Below are 23,728 nucleotides of genomic sequence, written 5' to 3' on the forward strand. Positions count from 1 at the left end.
TAGTCACTAACAAACATTGCTCGGTTATTTGTAATCAGGCTGGAGTACTTCCATTTCTTACTGAAACCCATGGCATTCAAAACGTGGGTCATCGTTTAAAGAAGTTCATATCAAATTAATGTGCAGTATATATATTATGAAACCAAATGTGCAGAAGGTTTTGAAGGCCATGTAAGCTGATCAAAACATGTAAAATAGAGAGTGAGACAGTGTGGTTTCTGAGGTAAGTGCATGTACCATCAGCAACTTCCCAGAAGTTTCAACTTCAAATAAGATCTCTAAGTTCATCTTAGTGTGCTGTTCTATAGACCGGGGTTAAAGACAGAGTGTGGCACATAGGAGGCTATTGTGAGGGCTAATAAATTCAGTGCTATCTACCCCTGAGCAGGAAGAGTATTGGCTTTTTTCATCATTGAATAGCTATATGACTTACAGCCACAACTGCATTACCTTAATTTCTCTATTTCTTAAGATTAATAAAATATGAAAGAAATACATTTCAATCATAAATAAGGTATAAACAAATAACACATCAAACAAGTTTCAAATTCAAATAAGATAATTTGGGGACCCCAAAATATTTCATCTCGTATTTGCATCAGTGGAAGCCCTGGTGAGTGAGGTGCCTGGATGCTAATAAAGGGACTGGCCATACAAATACCCTGAGAAGCTCCACGAGAAAAAGGCCTGGTTATCTCCCTCTAGAAAGACCAGAACCTGGAAACCCCGTGAAACAATTCCATCTGCTTGTTGCAAGCAGTAGCTGTGAGTCAACATTGACTAGAAGGCACCTAAACCAGCAGCAGTTGTATCGATTCTATTCAAACAAATTGCCCCAAATCCCATCAACTACCTGGTCTGGGGTCAGCATGTTTCAGTCACTGGTATCGTGTTTTCCCTCGCCATGATAGAGCACACCAATTGAAAAGACCATCCTTCTAGTGAACCATAATATGTAGCTGCTGCCAATGGATTAGAATTGCCAGAAGTAAAATCTATGTACTCTCCACACCTGCCAAATGACATGGACTCTCTGTCCATGGGACTCTCCCTCTATCCATAGCATGTGCATTCTAAAGCTGCGGGAAAGGTTTATAACAGCAAGTTAAAATTGTAAAAGGCCATACCAAAAAACAAGAGAAAAGAAAACTCACTGCCACCAAGTTGATTCTGACAGAGACCCTCCGGGACAGGTGAGAACTGTCCCCGTAGGTTTCTGAGATGAACTCTTTACGGGAATAGAGGCCCTTTTCCTTCCTTAGAGCAGCTGATGGTTTGGAACTGCTGACATTGCAGTAGCAGCCCAACGTGTAACCTCCCCACCACCAGGGCTCCCTTTAAAAGGCCTTAGAAGAACATGATTATGACAATCTTGTGCAGAGTCCTAAAGGAACAGGAATGAGGAATGTTAAAAGCATTCAAACTGAAAGAATGACTTCGATGATGATAAAGGTTAAGATCAAGTGAATGTGTTTCTTTTTATTTCAGTGAATTCACGCTTTGCCCGATTCGTTCTTTTAGAAGTGGGTCTGCAGGTCCTCCTTCCTCATCTGCCCGCCGCTGGGGACCATGCCGGAGTTTGAAGTACCACTGGCATAATTTCCTGGATGACGGCACCACACAGGGTAGGTGCCCTAGCACAACAAAGGGGCAAATGAGTAGTGACTGAAGGCAGCAAATGCTAGAAAGGTGTTTATCTGATTTTATTGCCAATGCCAAGGCAGTTAACGGTGGACAATAACTCATGACGGACAGCCTTGTGTGGAGTGGGAATTCCAGAACACTTACTAGTGCTCATGCGAGGCCCATTGATAGATCATGAGGGAGAAGAGTCATCCCCAATGCAGAAGGGACAGCCATGTCAGAATACTTTACTAAACATGTGTCAAAACCTTTGAGGAAATTCTTTATTGAATCCCAGCAAGATTTGTGGTAAGAGATGAGGGTAAAGCAGTTTATAATCTAGCTGGGAGACAAGCCACCATACAGATAAGTTTTCCATTTGCAGGATAAGGGCTGGGGCAGGGTTAAACCATGGCAGCACCTTACAGAGGCCCCTGGCCCAGGGAGGGTCACTGGGGGTCGGGGGAGGCGGGTTCAGAACCTGTCTGAAAGTGCTACTCAGCCTGAGTGAAATCTAACTCAGTCAGAAGAACAGGGAGTTATTCTAGTGCGGAAGAGGCCCATCTGGGAGAGCCTCTAACACTTTGCTCCAAGAATCTAGGACTCTTGGGAAAACTGGAAGAGGTCAGAAATGAGCCTGGACAGAAAGGTCAGCTTTACACAGGTGTGCTTTGCTCCCAAGGGTAACACGGACCCATGACAGATGCTATGTAGAACAGTGATGTGCTCTGATATGCACTGCGAAGACTCTAGAAGCAACTGAAGCAGAACAACAGAATCAAGAGCCTAAGTCAGGGGTTCGCATCGAGCTAACAAGCTTTGAGAGACACTGAAAAATTCAGAGTGGTAAGGACTTTGAATAAGAAGACCTCCCATTTTTTTACTTTACCCCTTCAGGATGCTATTCATGCACAAGGAAAGTTCTGGAATGGAGGAGAAAAGGTGCACAACTGAGGGAGGGGAGACCTGGTGAGTTCACTTTGCATCTACTGAGTCCATAGACCTGCAAGCTTCCCAGAAGAGACATCCAAGTAGGTGCACATGGAAGTTAAAACAATGGTTTGTGCATTTGTGAAGCTTCAGCATGTGAAGACTTCGGGTGATTGTAACCACAGCTGCCGATGTTGTGGTTCACTCTAAATCAGGCCTGTGCCCTCCACTCACGTTCCTCAAACACACCTGGGGAGATAGACACGAGCATGACCGTTCCATAGGAGAGGAAGAGATTTCATCTTTTCCCCATGGTTAATGGGTTTGTTTGTTTGTTTGTTTGAAGTGTCAGAGTTTGGATGTCTGATTTGGGGGTTCAATCCCTCAGCCATCGTACTATGACGCCTTCCAGAAAACTCAGCACAGGGCTGAAGGCCAGAACAAAATGGACGCAACTCTCATCTCTGCCCCGGACCAGGCTTCCTCATCAGTCAAACAAGAGTCCAAGCCATTTACAGTGCAATGATGTGGTTCACGTGTCGCTAGGAGTCTCCATCAACTGGATGGTTATCGGTTTATCGTTATTTCTACCCCTAAAGAAACAATGATGCTTGAAATAACATAGCTGTGATGTAAATAAATTGCCTTAATTTTTCTTATTACGCATTTGGTTTTCATGCCACCTCTTTTGGTTCTATAGTTTAATACATGATAAATACCATGTCCCCCAAAAGAAGTGTTTAATATGAATATACTCTGCATTTAAATATTTCAAGATTTCTTTCACATAGACATAATATCAGTGGAAAGGGACTTACATCTTATTTTTCGATGTTTTTATTGTAGTGGACGTGGTAGTATGAATACGATCTCGGATATTTTCCTCCAGCACTGATGTGAATGTTGTGAAGAAGGCATTGGACCTGGAGTCATAAGGCTGTGTGAGTCTAACTCTGCCACTTACTCTTCCTGCCAACATGGACCCTCTCTCGAAGCTGCCCCGGGCAGAGCTGTAAGACCATTACAGTGGCCTTCGTGCCCTGCTCTGCTTTGGGATTCTGAGAGGGGAGGAAGGGCTCATAGTGTGTGTAAAGCCAGTGCTGTTAAGTTATTAGTACCGGACCCATAGGTCAAGGTTCTTGGGGTCTAAGCTAGAAGTGCCCACACATCAGGCCACTCTCACAGATCAGGAACTTCCGACTGGGCTCGGACAATGTCACTATATCATAAGCCCCCAGGTGGAGAGTTCAATATATGGACAGAAAACAGAGAGAAAGCAAATGTGGAGAACACTCTCTTCTTTCTTTTGTACCTTCACTTTCCCTTTCAGCCTCTCTTCAATTCTCACCTCAAATTCAGCAGCTGGGCTCAAGCCAAGAAGCTTGGAAAGTCAGTGTCAATTTCTGGTTCCCAAACCTGCTGCACATTAATATCAGTGCGAACATTATAATGTGTGTGGGGGATGGTGGGGGCAGGAGTGTTTAATAGTGTGGGTCACAACCTGAAAATATAAAAAGGTGCAAACTATCCATGATTTTCTAATACTGACCATGTAAATGTTCGTATGGAACATCTTGAGAACCACTTGCTCTACCATGAAACACAAATCATATCACTTAACAAACAGAAATGCTATCTTGATATATCAACACTCTAGGCTGATCAACTGGATCAATCGCCTCAGTTTACCAGGACTCGGTCTATGTTTGCCCACAAAAGCGGGCAGCTTGTGACATTTGAGTGAGGTGGTTGGACACTGTACCACACGGAGAGACACTTACAGAGACTCTCAGGGTATAAGCACAGACACAGATCGCAGTCTTTCTTGTGCAGCCCAGCCACCCGAGTGAGGTGACACTCACTGAGGTCCACACCACCCTGTCACTCACCCCACTAGGATCTGCAAACACACAACAGGTTGGGTGAGAGAGACAGGAAACTCCGACTTACGGCCATTTTCTTAGGAAGCAAATATACGAACATTCAATTTCGATAAAGAGCATCTTAAAAATATTTTGAAGTCCTTACTTGTCGATGGCCAAACGTGGTTCTTAAAGAGCGAGGCAACTCCCGAAAACTAACATCTTTACCTTGGAAGATTTCTCTTAATTTTAGAACAGTCGATTTTTATTATAGTTTTCTATAGTGATGCCATATAAAGTAGATAATAATATATAATACCTGATATAAATGAATAATAGATGATAATAAAGGCAATATATGATGTATCCAAAGTTCCGGTGCATCCCAGTGGATCTATACCCATAAGAACTCTGTACAGGCGTGATGAGACCACTCACTGTCACTGGAGAAGACAGCCTCGTTTTTCTCCTGACGAGCAGCTAGTGGGTTTGAACCACCAAGTTTTCTATTAGCAGTCCAATGTCTAACCCAGAGCATCACCAGGACTCCTTATATATTGATATAATCTGTATCTACATTAAAGTCAACAGATATAAAATTATTTTAAGTGAAATATTTGCTAGAAAAAAGATCATAACAATGTAGACTAGCATGCATACTACAGAACAGGCATGTGTCTATATTCTAAGGGTAAATTCTACTCTAAATACATCATATAACACCATTTTATATGTAAGCATAAGGAAGTTTCCACCAGAACTTCATGGAAGAATTCCATTATCTGTTAATTCCATATCTCCATGGGCTTTTTTAAACCCCTTTGTACATTTCCATCACTTGCCTAATTGAGACATTGGACTCAAGATCAAATCACGGTCCTGTGAGCTAGTGAAGAGGAACATTAATCTGAATAAGATACACTTGGTAAGTAAATATTCTTTTTACTGATGACATCAAATTGTCTGTGGGCATGACATTTTGGGTCACAGCCGCCAGAAGTGTGGGAGTGTGGTGGGAGGCCTCATACTGCCTCTAGATCAGCAGTTCTCAACCTATTGGGAGTTGAACGACCCTTTCACAGGGGTCACCTAAGACCATCAGAAAACACATATTTCCGAGGGTCTTAGGAACCGAGATACCACTCCTCTATCCGCCTCCAGGCAGGTGTGCCCACATGCAGATACACCCACATACAAGTGCCCAGGAAGAAGACAGTTATCCATGCTACATCATGCTTCAAGACAAAATTTCATTTGTTTGTCATTAGAAGTCAATAGTCCGCAATATATAATGACATATTGTTCTTGTGATTAATCACTATGCTTTCATTATGTTCGATTTGTAACAATGAAAATACATCCTGCACATCAGCTATTTACAGGAAGATTCATAACAGTAGCAAATGACAGTTATGAAGTAGCAACAAAGATAATGTCATGGTTGGGGGTCACCACACGTGAGGGCCTGTATGAAAGGGTCGTGGCATTGGGAAGGCTGGGAACCACTGCACTAGTTCCACACACTGGAGCAATGCTGCCAATCCCTCCAAGGATGTGGGGATAGAAGCTTCATGAAGTCTTTCCCTTTGGAAATAAGGACCTTAACTGGTCATCAACAATCTGCTGCATCTTTCCCTGTGCAATATGCTCTGGAGGACTGTGGTTACCAACTTAAAATGAACAATAAAACCACAGCCATCAAGTCGATCCCAACACAAGGTGATCCTAGATAGGACTTCTGAGACTGCCATTTTTCACAGGAGCAGGTCGCCTCCTCTTGCTCCCATTGAGCAGCTGCTGGGTTCCAACCACCCAATGCTTACCCGACAGCACTGCCAGGGTTTCACAATGCACACAGCATGCTGATAATATGTGCTTTCATAAGTTCGCTCTTTTATGCTTCTGATACTCAGCAATTTGAAAATTATCTAAGCACGTGTGGAATAAAACACAATACAGGAGGCATAGAAGATGGTTTGTGTTGTATAAAACACTCAGAATGCTTTCAATGACCACGGTCTTTCTACTGCTGGTGCTACCAGTAGATCATCAAGGGGGATCGCAAATGTGACAGCGTTGCGAAGCAGAAAGCAACATAATCTCCGAAGGAGAGTCGGATAATCTTGAGAGAAAAGGCACAGATCAACTGAAATTAGTTTGGAGGAAAACATGACTTGTAGCATATTCATTCTAAGTATAGTTCTGAGTAGTTCTTCCACAAACCTTTTCAACAAAAGCAAGATGGAAGTAAGACTTACTGATTGCTCATTTAAATCCTGCGAGTCTTCCATGTGGTTTTCTCACGCCTACTGCCACTCCCAGGTAGAAGCAGCTTCTCACGATTAAAAATGGACTCTCTAAATTGAAAAGGTAAAAATAGAGAAACAGGAGAAAAATATTATCTTCTTTCATTCATGTATAAAATGACCAAAACTTAATGATTTAGCAGTAAGTAACGTGGGGAACCAGTTTGTTAATAATATCTCCATATCTAACACAAATGATGACTTCCAAAATTGTGTCATAGTAAAATTAGAATCCATGAACAGCTAGCTACTAATAAGCCCTGCAGATACACAAAGATATCTGAAGAAAACTGAAAATGCAGCCTCCCCTACACAGTGCCCCATTTTGCTAAGAGTGGTCTTCATGAAGCAACTATCAAGTTACAATGTAAGAAAATGCAGTAGCTATTCACTTTCTAAGGAAAGAAAATAATTTGAGAAAGATTAGTATGTGTTTAAGTAGGAGAGGTTTCCATTACAGAAAATGTTTCCTGAATGACTTGATGATCATTCTTCACTTCTGAAGAATATAACACTACAAAATACTCACTCAGTTTAAAAAAGTGAATAAAAATGAGACTGTTGTGATGAACAAAGCATTCCTGATAAATATAGAAAAGACATACTGGTCTATAAACCACAAGGAGCCAATCGCTCACGTTCTAATAAAAGTGAACCATATTCTGTATTGCACATTGGAACACATTAAAATTTTCTAGATGGACTAAAATAAAAATAACAAAATCTGAGAAAAACTTGTATATTTATTTGATTTTCAAGCAGAAAATGATTATATAACCATAAATGATAATGCAAATTGCTCCCCAAATATTCATGTACACACATCATCAGCATCAAAAGGAACAGATCTTGGAAATCTAGAAAGAAAGATCTCCACAAATATCAATCACAATAGGGTAACATCTTTCACGTACAGAAAAACGGTCAATTACCATAAAGTAATGTTTAAACTCACTCATGAATAAAACAATCCAGCATAAGAAACGTAGAGTTAAGGCTTGACATTTATACATATGATAGCTATTTAAAAGGAAGATTTACATGTAAATGATTAAGGCTACACATTTCAAGGACTATTCAGTGTCAGAGGTGGAACTGTGTCTCCCAAAATGAATGGATGGAGTCCTGAAATCTTGGCATCTATGTGACCTTGGTTAGAACTAGGTGTCACTGTTAATCGGAGTTTTGCTGCACACAAAGAATGGAATACTGAAACTATGCACCACTAATGAATAACGATGAAACTGTGAAACACATTGCAACATGGATGGGTTTGTAAGACATTTTACTGAAACATTTTTTCAATCATATCAGGGGAAATATTGTATGAGACTGGTTATAAAAGAAAAACATCAGGATGAAGGGCTTCATAACAACATAACTAGATATTGGTGGTTAACTTGGGGGAGAAGAGAAAGAGAGAGAAGGGGAACCAATAAGCTACAGGGTTGATAGTGGTGAAAGGGGTGAAAAGAAGGGAGGCAAGCTATTGAAATTAGATACGTGTTAAAGCTATTGAATACAAAACTATGATCTGAAATGGAGCTTAGAACTAATTCACCATAAAAATTAAGAGGGAGAGTCAAGACAGCCAGGTGAGGACAGAATTAATGCTGCAGCCAGATATCCAGGAACACCTGGGCCCACCAGAGGCTGAAGCAGAAGCAAGCATCTCCTTGATTCTTTAGGAGGGACATGGCCCTGCTGACACCTTGATTTGGACTAGTAGCCTCCAGAAGTCTGAAATAACCAATCTCTATTCGCATGGGCCCCTTGATTTTAGGTACTTTATACTAACCTCAAGAAACCAATACTTGAGTGATATGAAAACACCCAAGGTAGACCTTCCTCTGCTCTCCAGGATGGAGCACCGTGAGATCATGTGCTCCTCACTCCCTGCATAGCCAAGCAGTCAGTACTCTCTACAACTTTGGAAAGTGATATTCCTTTGTATTCTGAGATAAATGGACAACATTAAAGGTGAAATGAGAGTATGGGATTGCAAAGAGAAGAGATAGTAGCTTCAGCTATATAAAAATTACACAACGTACATGCCACTTCTGACCCACGAAGATAGTTATTAGCATAGAACAGAAAATAATTAGTATTGGTAAAGATATGAAGAAATATAGCATTCATATGTTGCTGATAGGAATACAAAACCATCTACTCATTATAAGAAAACATTGGGCAATTCCTCAAAATTTAAACAAAGAATCACCACCTGACTCAGCAAGTCCACTCCCAAGTACATCTCAAACAACTCGAAAGGCGAAACTCAAACAGATGTGTGTACACCAAATGTTCATGGCAGCATTCATGGGTCACATTAGTTCAGCGCCCATCGACAAATGAGTAAATAAATCGATTGTGATATGTACAAACAATGGAATACCATTCGATTACAGGGAGAAATTGTGTTCTGGTATATGCTATGACATGGATGACACTTGAAAAGAAATGACTCAAATCTAAATTGCGTAAGTCAAACATAAAAGGTCATAGATAATACGATCCCACTTATATGAACTATCTAGAAAAGGCAGTGCATTGGAATACAAAAAGTATAACGATGATTATCTGGGTGGGTCTGGAGAGGGGGAAATGGAAACTTACTACTTAGGAGGTTCTGAGCTTCTGTTCTGGGGTGAAAACACTCAGAAATGGATACCAGTGAAGATAGCACAGCACAGCGACTACACTGTCACTGAGTTGTAAAATGAAAAGAGTAAAAATGGCAGATGTTTTATGACACCCACATGTACACATATGAGGGTGAAAGCAAACATGTCTCAAATAAGGTTCCAGTTCATTCATACACAGAAGTACTACCCACAGGCTCCAGACAATGACAGGCTATCAACTGAAATGCTTCAACAAACTGATGAAGCACTGGAAGCGCTCACTGGTGCATGCGAGGAAATTTGGAAGAGAGCTACTTGGCCAACTGATGGAAGAGATTGATATTTATGCCCATTCCAGAGAAAGATGACCCAACACAATCCATAAATTATAAAACAATATCATGTGTATCACAAGCAAGTAACATTTTAATGAACATCATCTAACAACAGTTGCAGCTGTACATTGACAGGGAGCTACCAAAGGTTCGGACCAGATTCAGAACAGGATGTGGAACAAGAGATGTCATTGTTGGTGCCAGATGGACCTTGGTTTAATGCAGAGAACACCACAAAGATGTTTCCTGGTGCTTTATTGACTATGCCAAGGCATTTGACGATGTGGATCACAACTACGGATAACCTTGAGGTGAATGAGAATCCCAGAGCACTTGACTGTGATCATGCATAACTTGTACGTGGATCAAGAGACTTCTGTGCAAACATAACAGGGATACTGCATGGTTTAATGTCAGTCTAGGTGTGCCTCAGGGTTGTATTCTCTCATCACACTTCATCTTTATGCTGAACAAATCATCAAAGAAGCTGGCTTATATGAAAAAGAATGCGGCAGCAGGATGGGAGGAAGGCTTCATAACAAAGTGCCACATGAAGATGGCACCACCTTGTTGGCTGAAAGGGAGGAGGACTTTAAGTGCTTCCGGATTAAGATCAAGGACGGCAGCCTTCAGTAAGAATTACCACTCAGGGTAAAGACAACTAAAACCATCACAACTGGAACATCGTGATGAATAGAGAAAGTACTGAAGTCAAGGATCCACAATTAAGGCTCATGGAAGCAGCAGTCAGGAGATCAAAGGATATACTAATAGGGTAAATCTGCGGCACAAGACCTCTTTCGAGTGTCGAAAGGCAAGGGTGTGACTCTGAGAACTGAGGTGTGTCTGACCCAAGACCTGATATTTTCAATCTCCTCACGAATATGTGAAAGTTGGACAATGAATAAGAAAGAGGGAAGAAGAAGCAATGCATTTGATTTACGATGCTGGAGAAGAATATTGAGAAGTCACATGGACTGGCAAAATAACAAACAAATTGTCTTAGAAGAAGTACAGCCAGAATGCTCCTTAGAGGCAAGGATGGCAGAGATTTCATCTCAAATACTTAATTTACATATGTTGTCTGGACCACAAGTCCCTGGAGAAGAACGCCATGCTTGGTACAGTAGCAAGGCAGTGAAAAAGAAGGAAATCTTCAACAAAACAGGTTGGCACAGTGGCCGCATTGATGGGTTCAAACACAGGAAGAATTGTGGGTCTGGCTCAGGGCCAGGCAGTGTTTTTTCTGTTCTACACAGAATTGTTGTGAGTCGAAAGGGGTGTGATGGCACCAAACAACTACATATGCACGTGAAAACTGACACTGCATAAAGAAGACCCAAAAGAATCGATTCATTGTGATTATGGTGCTGGTGAAGAAGATGGGAAGTATCCTTGACTGCCAATGGGGACAAACACATCGGTCTTAGAAGTACAGCCAGAATGGCCCCTTCGAATCAAGGAAGTCAAGACTCCGTCTCATGTAGAGAGACCAGTCTTTGGAGGACACATGGTTAGCAACGTAGCAGGACAGTGAAAAAGAAGGCCCTTGACAAGATGGACCTCGCAGTGGCTGCAGAGATGGGCTCAAACATAATGACAATTGTGAGATGGCAGAGGACCGTCGGTCGCATGTGGGGCTGCTCTGAGCCTGAACTTTCTTGATAGCATGTAGCAATAACGCGGATGGCACGTGCAAAGCAAGTCACACAGTGTTCTGTTGTGATCTATGAGATTTTAGTTCATTTTTCAGAAGTGTGTTAGCCTCTCTTCCTAGTTTGCCTTAGTCCGGAAGCTCTGCTGAAACCTGTCCTTCAGAAGTGACTATGCTAATAGAGGCAAAACTTCCAGCATCCTAGTAAAGCAAAAGCCTGCACAGTATGACAGACTGACAGGCAGGTGGTAACATGCAACCTACAATGAAATTGTTATTATTAGAATTTAATCCATTTTCTATGCACACAATATAGTATATAGCATCCTTTTTCTAGGGATTTGAAGCAACAGAGAGGTAGGCTGTCACCATAGTGGAAGCTAGAAGACTGGAATCAAGGGCCGGACAGGGCCATTCTCGTGTCTGAGGCTCTAGGAAAGGATCACTCCCGGGCTGTCCCTAGTCCCTTTCCGGTGGCCACCAGCAATCCTTTGCAGGCTTGGTTCGTAGATGTATCACTCCATCACTCCACGCATCCCTCCGCCATCACTTAACTTCCTACTGGCTGCCTTTGCTCGTAGCCTTCTTGGTAGGTAGCTTCTCCTTCGACGTGTCTGTGTTCAAGCTGCCCTCCTTTTATAGAGACACCAGGTGCTGGATCAGAGTCGACCTAACACAGCAGGTCCTCACCTTCGCTTGATTATCACTGTAATGGCCCTCTTTCCAAATCAAGTCCCAAGGGTTAGACCTCTCATGTATCTCTTAAGGGGACCCCAGTCAACCCACACCATCAGTTCTCACACTGAACTATTTCCTAAGAAGGGATCCAGCTTTAAATGTTCTCTCTCCAGAAAATCTGCCCAAGAATGTAATGTAGGATCCTGAATTAATTACAGGATCTGGAACAACAGGAAAGGAGTGATACGCTTCCAGAAGGAACGCCATGTCAACATGCATTTATTAAAACTGAGACCTCGGGGAAGATCTTGGAGCAGAGGAAAATTAAGCAAAACTAATCGTTGCCCTTTTTGTTAACCACCAGTTCAGAACCAAGTTTAAGTCCCAGCTGGGGAATGCTTTGCTCCAATGTTCCATGTTACAACATACTGCTTTGCTTTATGTTTCCTTAAAACTCAAATTAATTGTTGCTTACTTTCACTTTCTATGCCAACATGAATTTCTTCCTGTGCCAAACACACTGAGGCACTAAAGGTATTATGAGCCCCATGATTTTAAATTATTGAACCAAGTAAAACTACCTAGACTAATTGCAACACCATATTATTTTACACCACAGTTTAGCCCAGGTTGTTATGCTAGATCTGTTAACATTTAGTTTTCACAAATACATGAGAAAAAGATGAGAACACTCTTAGAATCGGGTAATAGACGTAGTACCTCATAATGAAGATATAAAATTAAGGTATAACAGTAACCTCCTGCTGTTCTATGGGGCACTAATCCCATTTCCAGTTCCATCTCAAGGCTACGGCCCTAGAAAGAGTGAAAAATATAGATCAACAACAACTTTTCACCCAGACCATCTTTATTTAGAAGATCTCTGGTTTCTGCAGTTAAGTTTTCAATACACCCAGAAAACACAGCACCTCCTGTTCTTTAATTGTCTTCTAAAAGTAAGTGATGCATTCTTAAACCAACCAAAGCTAGAATTTTAAAAATCTACTTTTTATTTTTCACTTGTAAAGATACACAGGACTTTCATGTGAATCTTTGGAACAATGGAGCCCGATGCGAAGGCCTGGTCCCCGGCGTCTCGGAGAAAAGAGGGGTCAAGGAGCTTCGAGGAGGCCAGCAGTTTGGAGATGCAACTCCCATTCTCATCTTCCCTTCATAAAGACCGCGCTGTCCGGGCCGGCCTCCCTCTCACTGGCCTCTTTCTGGCCCGGGCGAACAGACTGGGATCTGTTCAGGGGCTGGCATGGGAGAAGGACAGAACAACCTTCCTTACAGACAGACACAAAGGACACAACGTGCCACCAGTCATTAAAGTCAGACACCAAGCTTTGCCGCGGACTCCTCGCCCACTCACTCTCCGCAGTCCGTGAGTTACCAAGTCCAAACAATACCAGATAGAATGCACTCAGTTCTACCCGCCTCTCTCTCTCCTCACTGTCCTGCAATAGTTCATGCAACAGCCTCCTAGCGGCTGCCTTCTTTTTTTTTTTTCCAGTGCTGCTCGGCGGTACACATTTTTCACTTGCAGTCAAATGATCATTCTACATTTTCAGAAAACAATTCAGAGTTGTGCCCATCCTCAAGGTAACTCCAAGGTCCTTTCAGTGAGCCTCCTTACAGTGTGGCAGTGTCTAGAAGTGCTGCTTCCTAAATGGTCCCTTCAGTGGCCCCAGTGGTGATCAACCAGATCTTATGCTCCTTGGGACCACTTGCCCAAGGGAGGCCTCAGGGAAAGCTCAACTATCCTTTCTGGCCAGCCTTCATTCCACTGTCCTCATCTTTCCTTCCTCCCATCACGGTGACTGTCCTTACTGTCCCGCGATCTTAACACGACCACAAGGAGCCTTTGTAAAGGTGCACAGTGGTCTCTTGCTACAATGAAAGAGAATAGAAAGAAAAGAGATTTCATTTTCCCATGCAAGTTCCAAACCCCTAGTATACCCTTAGAGGAAGATTTTACGGTTGAGTCTGTCCTGTAGCTCCCATGAAAGTCCTGCGATGGGACGGTGGGTGCCTGAAAGGTCGCCCTCTCGTCCCCTCTGACATCACACCTTTCAAGCAGAATAGGGCTCTGAAGAATCCCTGTGGGTGTGCAGAGTGCCGGTGCCTAGGAAAGGTCTTATTGCCTTCTATGTCATTATTCAGAAGAGTCGTTCTACCTTCTGAAGTGTAGATCTCCAAACTGCCAGCACATTTTCTGAAATATATTATCATGTACAAAAATGAAGGTGTGCCCAGCCTGTGTGACCACCAGCTGTCGAAGGGATCAGGTATCAAAGAACAAAAACTCATATCATTGTAAATGTGGGTGAGTGCAGAGTGGAGACTCAAAGCCCATCAATAGGTGACCAGACACCCCCTTACTGAAGGGTTGTGGGGAGGAGATGAGCCAGTTGGGGTGCAGGGTAGCAACGATGAAACATTTAACTTTCCTCTAGTTCTTGAATGCTTCCTCACCCCACCCCCACCCCCACTATCATGATCCCAATTCTACCTTGCAAATCTGGCTGGACCAGAGGATGTACCTTGGTACAGATAGCAGCTGGAAACACAGAGAATCCAGGACAGATGACCCCTTCGGGACCAGTGGTGAGAGTGGCGATGCCTGGAGGGCGGAGGGAATGTGGGGTAGAAAGGGGGAACAGCAGAGGATGGATAGCAGAGAAGAGGGTGGGGGGAGACGTCAGACAATGTAACATATGACAAAATAATTATAATTTATGAATTATGAAGGGTTCATGAGGGAGGGGGTGAGGGGAAGGAATAGGGGGGAATTAGCAGCCGATATTAAAGGCTCAAGTAGAAGGCAACTGTTTTGAGAATGATGATGGAAGCAAATGTATATATGTGCTTGACACAATGGATGTATGTCGGATTGTGATAAGAATTGTATGAGCCCGCAATAAAATGATATTTAAAAAGGAAGGTGTGCTTGCCTGGGGGTATATTTACTAGCTATCTACTCCATAGTCAGCTTAACCAGGTTGGGTTCCTTCCCCAGGTCTTCTCCACTTATAGTAGATTACTTCTGTTTAAAACTCGTCGCCAATTGGCCTCATCACCATCGAGTAAATTCCAAATCATCGCCTCCTACAGGGTAGACAGAAAGCCTTGTCTATCTCCCTTGGAGCAGCTGGTGGTTATGAACTGCTGACCTTGTGGTTGGCCACCCAATGCGTAACCACTACACCAGCAATGCCTTCCTTTTACAGCTAGCATTCAGAGACATCGTAGGATCAGTTCTAGATGACCACAATCAAGCCAACATCGCAATAAAGCGGATGCCACTCATGCTTTGGTTCCGGATGCGTAGCTAGGTGATAGTGACACTATACGACAGTCAGCAACATGGTTATTGTGGTCAGGGCCATCAAGTTAGTTCCGGACCTGAGTACAATAGAATGAAACACTCCTGGGTCATTAGCATTATAAACCAATGAAGAACATTGTGATAGCAAAATGTGATACAGAAACACAAAGTCAACACGTGTTAGGAAAAAATGGTGCTGAAATAGGGTTGATGCATACTTTACATTTTTTAAATGCCATACCCCTGGAATACAGATCTGTCTTGGAAGAAGGATGGCCAGAGTGCTCCTTAGAGGCAAGAGTGCCAAGACTTCACCTTCCACACTTGAGACATGCTGTCAGGACAGATCAAGGAGACGGATGGACACAGTGGCGGCAACAATGAACTCCAGCCCAGGAACAACCGTGGGACGGCGCAGGACCAGACAGTGTTTCCTTCTGCTGTGCACAGGGTCCCTATGGGTCAGAACCGACTTGCTGGCACCGAACAACAGCAATAACCATCCTCCAGTGGCGAAACTTCTACAACGGCAAACCCGAGAGCTCGTCCTACCCACGAGGAAAAAGTTGATGTGTCAGGAAAAACAGACGGAAGCTGACCCAAAGGGAAGCAAAGTGACAGACTGTCAGAAAGTTCCAGGAGAACTGAAGTACCTCCATCTCCTTCCTCCCGAAGTCTCCCTTTTCTCCGTGCTTCCTGCTCCTTGGCTCTTCAGTTCTGTCTTGGATGCCTGGAGCTAGTCCCAGGGTTCTGAATTAAAGTTTCCCTTATATTATCTCTCAATCTATTGCCTAACGTAAAATTACCATTCTAGAAGAAGTCTGAAAGCATTTATTCTCACTATATTAGTGAGATTATAGCTGTGAGCAATTGTTCAAAATACGAATGGCTTTGCACTCCCCTTGCACCTAGTTATCTACACTGCCCTCCAACTGTCCTTAATGGTCTGTGCAGCTGGGTCAGGCATGGGCTGGCAGTGGTCAGGCTGCACGCCAGCGAAGAAAGCCAAAGCAGCAGCAACAAAGAACACCTAGCTCCTATTCCAAGGCCAACTGCTGGGGCAGTGGAGATGGGCATTCTTTCACCTTGCACGTGACTCTCATCCCTGGCCCGTGCAAATGAAGCACAGGGAAGGTGTCCAAGAAACAGATCTAGGTGAATTCTAATGAGCACATTGCCTGACTTCCACCTCCTTAAATGGAGTCACGCTACAAACTAAATGCTGAGCCATTTTTGAACTCTGTTTAGAGAGACAGAACATGGGATTCTGAAGAATGATGCAGTTAACACACAATGTTTCATAAGAAAAAGAGGGGGTAATGATTCCTATGCTAAACATTTTTTTTAAAGCTTAACTGCACGCTAATCGTTTGGGGGAATTGTGACAGGATCCTGTGGTGGAAAAATTCTCCTGAAACCTAGCCATTATCATTTCATTTTGAATGGGCAGGTCAAGTCAAGGTTTGCTATCGAGTTTGTGTTTGCAAAGCGTTGATGGCTGGCTCGTCAGCCTAGAGAACACAGAAGGAGTTGTGACCTGATGGTGTCAGGGGTTCGTCTGAAAGACTGTTGAGCTTGAGCGAGTTCTGCTATCGCAGATACTCAGAAGAAAGCCAACAGCAGAACCAAAGACGAGCAGTATAACTCCCTTCCCCATGGGTGGTTCTTGCTGCTCCTTAGCCAGACTTTGCTTCTACCCTGGTATCGACTGCCAGAGCTCATCTAGTTGGCTCTCCAATACTCTAGCAAAAGAGAAAATATTATAGTCGCTTCTTAGACGCAGTCTACTCTTTGATGCAAGAAACCTCTCTTCCATGTAACCTAGGAACCATTTTGATGAAGAATGAATAACTGTATATTATTAGACATGATCTGGTGACTTCATATCTCTCCTGAGGAAAATTTACTACACTTAAAGAATTTCAAAATTCCATATTCAACTTAGCATCCTTACAGGTGTAAAAATTAGTTTGTCTAGCAAGAATTTAGTGATGCCAATAAAGACTTTGGGGGGAAAAAACAGACCTGAGCAAGAATTGTAGCTTCACCATTACATAACTCTATGGCTCTGGGAAAGTTAATCTATTTAAATACCATCTTCTTTATCCATAAAATGGTGGTGAGGATAATAATGCTTTATCTATTCTGCTAGGATTAAATGAAATAATTTGCTTCAAACATATAAGTTACTTTGGTGAGCACTGGTGGGGAAGAACATCTTTGCTTTAAAATTTTGTTCTCAATATCTTAAATTTAAGTATTTTAATACTTTACAGTATACCTATGCGATTTCTCAAAATGTTAATAGCTTCTAACTCTGCTCTTCTCAAAATATTATACAACTTACTGACTTCCAGGAAATCCACTCAACACTTATATCTAGGTGCTATCCCCAAATCGGCAACTTTTACCAATTCTCTGGACTTGATTGTGGTTTGGGGGAGGGGGGATAGTTAAGGATCATCAGTGTGCATGTCCCCCCTCCTAGTTTGTCTTCCCACATGCACCAAACCTACAACTGCTTTGGGTATTGAGAGATTGATGCTGCCAATAGCAAAATGACTGATGGGCAGACAAAAGGGGAAAAGCGCATTTGGGGAAAAGCAGACCTAAGGAAGGAATGCGCACTCACGGAACGGAAAGCTGAGCAGCTTTGAATGGGCAAACGTACTCAGTAGGAGTGGAAGAAGATCACTGTGCTTACACTTTGAAGTATCAGGCATTGTTTGTCCGGTACTTATGATGTACTTGAGTTACAAAGAACCTCACTTACTGCACAAGTGATTCCTGACAAAATGGCAATATGTGGAAGCTGAGAGAAAAGGATACGCTTTTGTTTATGCTGCTGGGATTGCTATTGTCATAAGGATCTGTTGCTAAGAGGACAGACAAGAGGCAAGGTACAAAAGGAAAGGAGACTGAAAAGCGTGTTTCTTTTGCTGAAGCAGGCCTACAGAAATGCAGACTAGCATCAGTCTCCGCGAGGCTGTCAGAGGATGGGAGCTTTGGAAAGATTATAAAAGAAAATAATCACAAGAGATAAATCAAAACCTCAGTATTGCACAAACGTAAATTTTAAAATGTAATGCATGTGTGGTATGAAAACCTCAAGACCAAATTAAAGGTTAAATTAAAATTTAGACTGGCCTGGGGACTAGAAATCCCTAGATGGAAAAGAAGCGGATGTCAAGTTGCTCCAGAGGACACAGAGGATTCTGGAAGGGAAATCCATCAACAATATGCATTACTAATAATAAAATGGTTATTTTTTTAAAAATTTGAGTGTGGTTCATTGTAATTCAAACATGTCCTAAGTTGAGGACTATCAGTACAAATCCATGATAAAATAAAAACAAACAAACAATAGTTAAGAGACACGTGGAAAAGAACAAGAAAGTACAATTGTGTTCTAATAGATATCAAAAGAGAATAGAGATAATGGAAAAAGAATATTTAGAGAGATTACTTACAAATTTCTGGAATTGTAAAAGAACATTGAAAAAGAAAATTAGAAGTTATAAATACAATAAATGAAATATAACCAATCAAGATGCATCATGAAAAATGCTAGAAAGTGATAGAAAATTCAGAAAAAAAATACACCCTCAAAGCAAACAGGGGTGAGGGGTGAGGAGAAGCATCCAGATTTACCTAAAAGAACAACCATAGTTCATTGTCATTGACTTCATGCCAACTCTTCACAAACCTATAGAAGAGAGTAGAGCTGCTACTTTGGGTTTCTGAGGCTATAAATCTTTATGGGCATAAATGACTTCCGTTTTCTCCTGCAGAGTGGCTAGTGGATTCAAACTGCTGGCCTTCCAGTTAGCACCCCACTGGTAACCCACAATACCACCAAAATCAAACAACAAAAATACAAAAGTCACTGCCACTGAGTCGAATCTGACTTAAAGTGGCCCTCTGTAGGGCTTCTGAGTCCACACATCTCGGGGAGCAGACAGCGTCATTGATTTTTGGAAGAGCAGTTCGTGTGTTTGAACCACCAATCTTGTGGTTCAGCAATCCAATTCTTATAGGACAGCACCAACAGGGCCCCTTACTACGCTCCAGGCACTAAAAGATGGACGTCAGTCTAATCACTGTGAGGCCTTCTTTGTGAGCTCAGAATATCCAGGACAAGCACTGCTGTCCACACGCATCCCTTTCAGAGCAACATTCTTTAGGTTTTCTATTAAGTCTTTAATAAGCTTGAGTGAGGAGAGGGAGAGGCGGGGGAAAGGTAGGGAGTGTCAGCAAATCCAGGGACAAGGGGACTACGGCTGATCTAAAATCAATGGTGAGGAGGGCGTAGGATGCCCATGGGCTTGATCAAAGGCAATGTAGCCGAGAGGAATTATTGAAACTTGAATGAAGGCTGAACATGATAGTGGGACAAGAGGAAAACAAAAGGAAAGAGAGGAAAGAACTGGGAGGCAAAGGGCATTTATAGAGGCCTACATTCAGGTATGTACATATGTAAATATATTTATATATAACATCAGGGAAATATGCTAAGTGTTAAGGTAGCAGACAGACATCAGCCCTCTACTCAAGTACTCCCTTAACGCAAGAACACTTTGTTCTAATAAGCCGGCATTCCATGATGCTCACCTTCCTGACACAATCGCCAAAAACAAAATGGGTACATAAGAAAATGTGATGAAGAAAGCTGCTGGTGCCTGGCTATCAAAAGATACACCATCTGGGGTCCTAACGGTGTGAAGATAAACAAGCTGAGAAGCAACCAAGTCCACATGGACGAAGCACGCCAGCCCATGTGATCATAAAGTATCAATGGAATCAGGTATCAGGCCTCAAAAACCCAGAACAAAAACCTTATCAATGTGAATGAGAGGGAGCATGAAGTAGAGACCCAAAGCCCATCTGTAGACAATTGGACATGCCCTTACAGAAGGGTCACAAGGAAGAGACAGCCCGTCAGGATGCAATACAGCCCCGATGAAACCTACTACTTTCCTCTAGTTCTTTAATGCTTGTTGAACCACATTGTCGTGAACCCAATTCTATCTTACAAATCTGGCTAGACCTGGTACAAATAACAGCTGGAAACATAGGAATCCAGGACAGATAAACCCCTCAGGACCAATAATGAGAGTAGTGATACTAGGGAGGGGGGAGAGAAAGGTGGGGAGAGAAAGGGGAAACTCATCACAATGATCTACATATTATCCCCTCCCGGAGAGGATGGACAACAGAAAAGTGGGTCAGTGTGAGTCATGAAAAAATAATAATTTATAAATAATCAAGGGCTCACTGAGAAGGCAACATGGGGGAGGTGGGAATGAGCTGATACCAAGGGCGCAAGTAGACAGAAAATGTTTTGAAAATGATGAGGGCAACGGATGCACAAATGTGCTTGACATAATGGATAAATGTATGGATTGTGATAAGAGCTGTAAGAGCCCCCAATAAAATGATTTAAAATAATAATAATAATAATCTTGTGTGCTTTCCAAGAGCCCTGGCAACATAGTGGGTGACGGGTTGGGCTGCTAACCGCAAGGCTGTCAATTAGAAACACCAGCTGTTCTTCCAGAAGAGGATGGGGCTTTCTACTCCCATAAAGCACTACAGCGTCAGAAACCACAGGGGTAGCTCTACCCTGTGCTGCAGGGTCTCTACTGAGTTACAATTGACTCCATGGCAAGGAGTTTGAAGTATCCCTTCAGCACTTCTGACTTTTAGTTCTGAGACTAAGCAAATGCAGTAGATTTAAAAGGCGATTGAATCCTCTATAAACTGATATTTTCATATGTCACTTGCAAACTTCTGCTCTTTCTATAGGAGTTTTTGGTAAAACAAGTGATATGTATACTAACGGTTTAATCCTACGAGAAGTGAATAGTCTATTTTCATTATGGAAGGAGGGTCAAAATATGTAATAAATTTGCTGGCATATAAATTAAAGGCAGAATATTTATCAAAAGAAAATTAACGAGTTGAATTCGAAGTGAATATTTGGTAAGAATTTAATTAACTGTAAATCCATTTGCTTTTCTAAAATGGTATATGTAGGAAGAGAATCATGGTTTTATGGATTCTGATTTTTAGTTGAATGATTCAAGGAAGTTCAAATACCTTGTTAGGTCTGAGGGAACAAAATATAAAAGTCATTCCACTGACTTTACACCTGCATTGCACGGAGGCACTACATTTATTTAAACAAACAAACAAACTGTACAGCTTCTAAGATGTTAATGGCCTTCCCAAGGGTTGAAATTGTAAAGCCTCAGAAAATCTTGTCTCAAATAAGTTTGTTATTTTGATTCTAATCCACATTGTGTCTCTGTGCTCTGTTTTTGTTGTTGTTTGTTTGATTGATTTTTAAGGCAAATTTGGAGAGAGAGAATGACCAAGCATGAAACCTGTTGGGCGTTCTTTCTTTGGTGTGGGATCATGAAGGATATAGGCCTATTTACAGGTTGGTGCTATGAGTTGTGACTGTAAGAGCTGGAGCATCTCAGTTCCAGGGAACAGAACTTCCTTCCTCTCCTCTTTCGTTGATTCCACCATATGTTGTATTTCAATGTTAACCCTCCATGTCTTCTACTCGCTGGTCTGCTCTCCAGAGCCACAGAAAATGAAGTAAGTGAATCATACGTGCAAATATACGGCCAAAGAGGGGTGGGGGTGGACTGCCATTGGGTCAATTCCAACTCATGGCAATGTCTTGTGTTACAAAGGAGAACTTCCCCATCAGGTGTTCGTGGTTGGCTTGCTCACAGAAGCAGATACCCAGTCCATTCTTCTGAGTGGCCATTGAGGAGATTTAAGCCACCAATGCAGACGTCAGCATGGGGGCCCTCTGTGGCCTCCTCTGGTTTCCATACTGCCACTGCCAGACATGCCTCTACCTGCCATCTGTCTTTACCTATTCTGACCAACCCAGGCAATCTACTTCTATGTTGGGTTTAATAATTCACTGTCATGGCCACATAGAACCCATAGACTATACTCAAAATTAGGGAAGTTGATAGATTACCCCAAGCCAGGATCAGAAAACATTATGGATCCAGTCACTGGTCCACAGTAATACCTCTGCTCAGCCAGCAGTCAAGCCTCTCTTGGTCTCGGCTTCTCTTGGCCTCTGCCTTGGAAGCCCACCTATAGCTCTGCCTCACAGTCCATAGTCTCTGTTCTGTCACATGACTGCCTCCATTCTGGTCGTGGCCTGCCTCTTTTGCTCTGCCCCATAATCTCTGTGCCACCTTGTCTGCTGCTGCTTGTCTTGGCCTCCGCCACTTCAGACAGAAATCTCACACGTGCTCTTCTACTGGTGGGCCCAGGATTTCTCTCTGAGCCAAGGCAGCTCTCAGACAGAGGAATGGCTTTGATGGAGGTGTTGGGTGGGGCTTTTAGCAGACCATCCCCCCAAGGAAACACAGGGTGTGACTTGGCTCACACCCCCTACTTAGTCCCATCCTAATCCTGTCCCTTAGTAAAGCAGAGATCTCCTTCCAAAATCAGGATGATGGCCTCAGGCAGAGAGTCAGAATTAGAACACAAACATAGGGATTATAGCTAGAAGGACCTTAATAATTGACCACTTCTCCACCAGCTTTTAGGTTAGTAGTTGGGCACAAACCATTTACATTGCTTATGAATCTGCCCTGTGGATAATCATTGGTTTTTTACCCTAAAGGGAGGCAGTTCAAAATCACAGGCTACTCCATGGGAGGAAGATGAGACCATCTGTTCCCTTTAAGATTTACAACTTCAGAAACCCTATATAGATTGTCTAAGAGTCAGAATTGACTCAGTGGCTATGAGTATGGTTTGGGCTATGAGCCTTTTTGGGCATTAAAGGGGCATTCCTATCGTTCATGTCCCCAGGAGTTGGGATTGACATGCATGTCCTAAATCTCCTTTCCTTAAGGACAACCTGCTACTCAGACCACATCTTCAACAGAAAGTCTTTTGTCTTCCAAGAAGGACTGTTGGGAAATGTAGTCATCTACAAAACCATAATTGCCTAGGCTATATAGTAAATGGAAAGTAGATGTAAATTAGGTCATAATTCATCTTTTTAAGCCACTTGAATTAAAAATATATAATACATTTAATCAGCAATAAATGTGTGTCAAGCTGTCTCTTTCATGATTGGACAAAATCATAAAGTGAAACCTATGAGATGCAGTAGAAATTAATGGCAATATGGTGTCAAAAGTAGAAAGCAAAGGTTTTGGGAATAATGAGGGCAAAAAAAGTACAAATGTTCTTGACATACAATGGATGGATGGATGGATTGTGATAAGAGTTGTATGAGCCCCAAATAAAATGATTTTTAAAAAAGAGTTCCAGTCTCTGAAACCCACAGGGAAAGTTCCACTCTGCCTTCCAAGGTCCCTGTGAGTTGAAATCAACTCG

The 23,728-nt window shown here is 42.4% G+C and overlaps 1 protein-coding gene across 7 annotated transcripts in view; it reads right to left on the bottom strand.

The window, feature by feature from the left end:
• The window catches only part of EYA4 (EYA transcriptional coactivator and phosphatase 4), a 287,674-nt gene that overhangs the window by 244,650 nt on the left and 19,296 nt on the right, over nt 1-23,728 (bottom strand). For all 7 annotated transcript variants that reach the window (XM_075554523.1, XM_075554517.1, XM_075554522.1 and 4 more), the window contains exon 2: nt 6,674-6,772. In XM_075554523.1, coding sequence (XP_075410638.1) covers nt 6,674-6,706 — 33 coding nt within the window. In that variant the 5' untranslated portion in view covers nt 6,707-6,772. The remainder of the gene's footprint in view (nt 1-6,673; nt 6,773-23,728) is intronic.

This window comes from Tenrec ecaudatus, chromosome 7 (assembly GCF_050624435.1).
Source record: "Tenrec ecaudatus isolate mTenEca1 chromosome 7, mTenEca1.hap1, whole genome shotgun sequence".
NCBI classification, from domain to species: domain Eukaryota; kingdom Metazoa; phylum Chordata; class Mammalia; order Afrosoricida; family Tenrecidae; genus Tenrec; species Tenrec ecaudatus.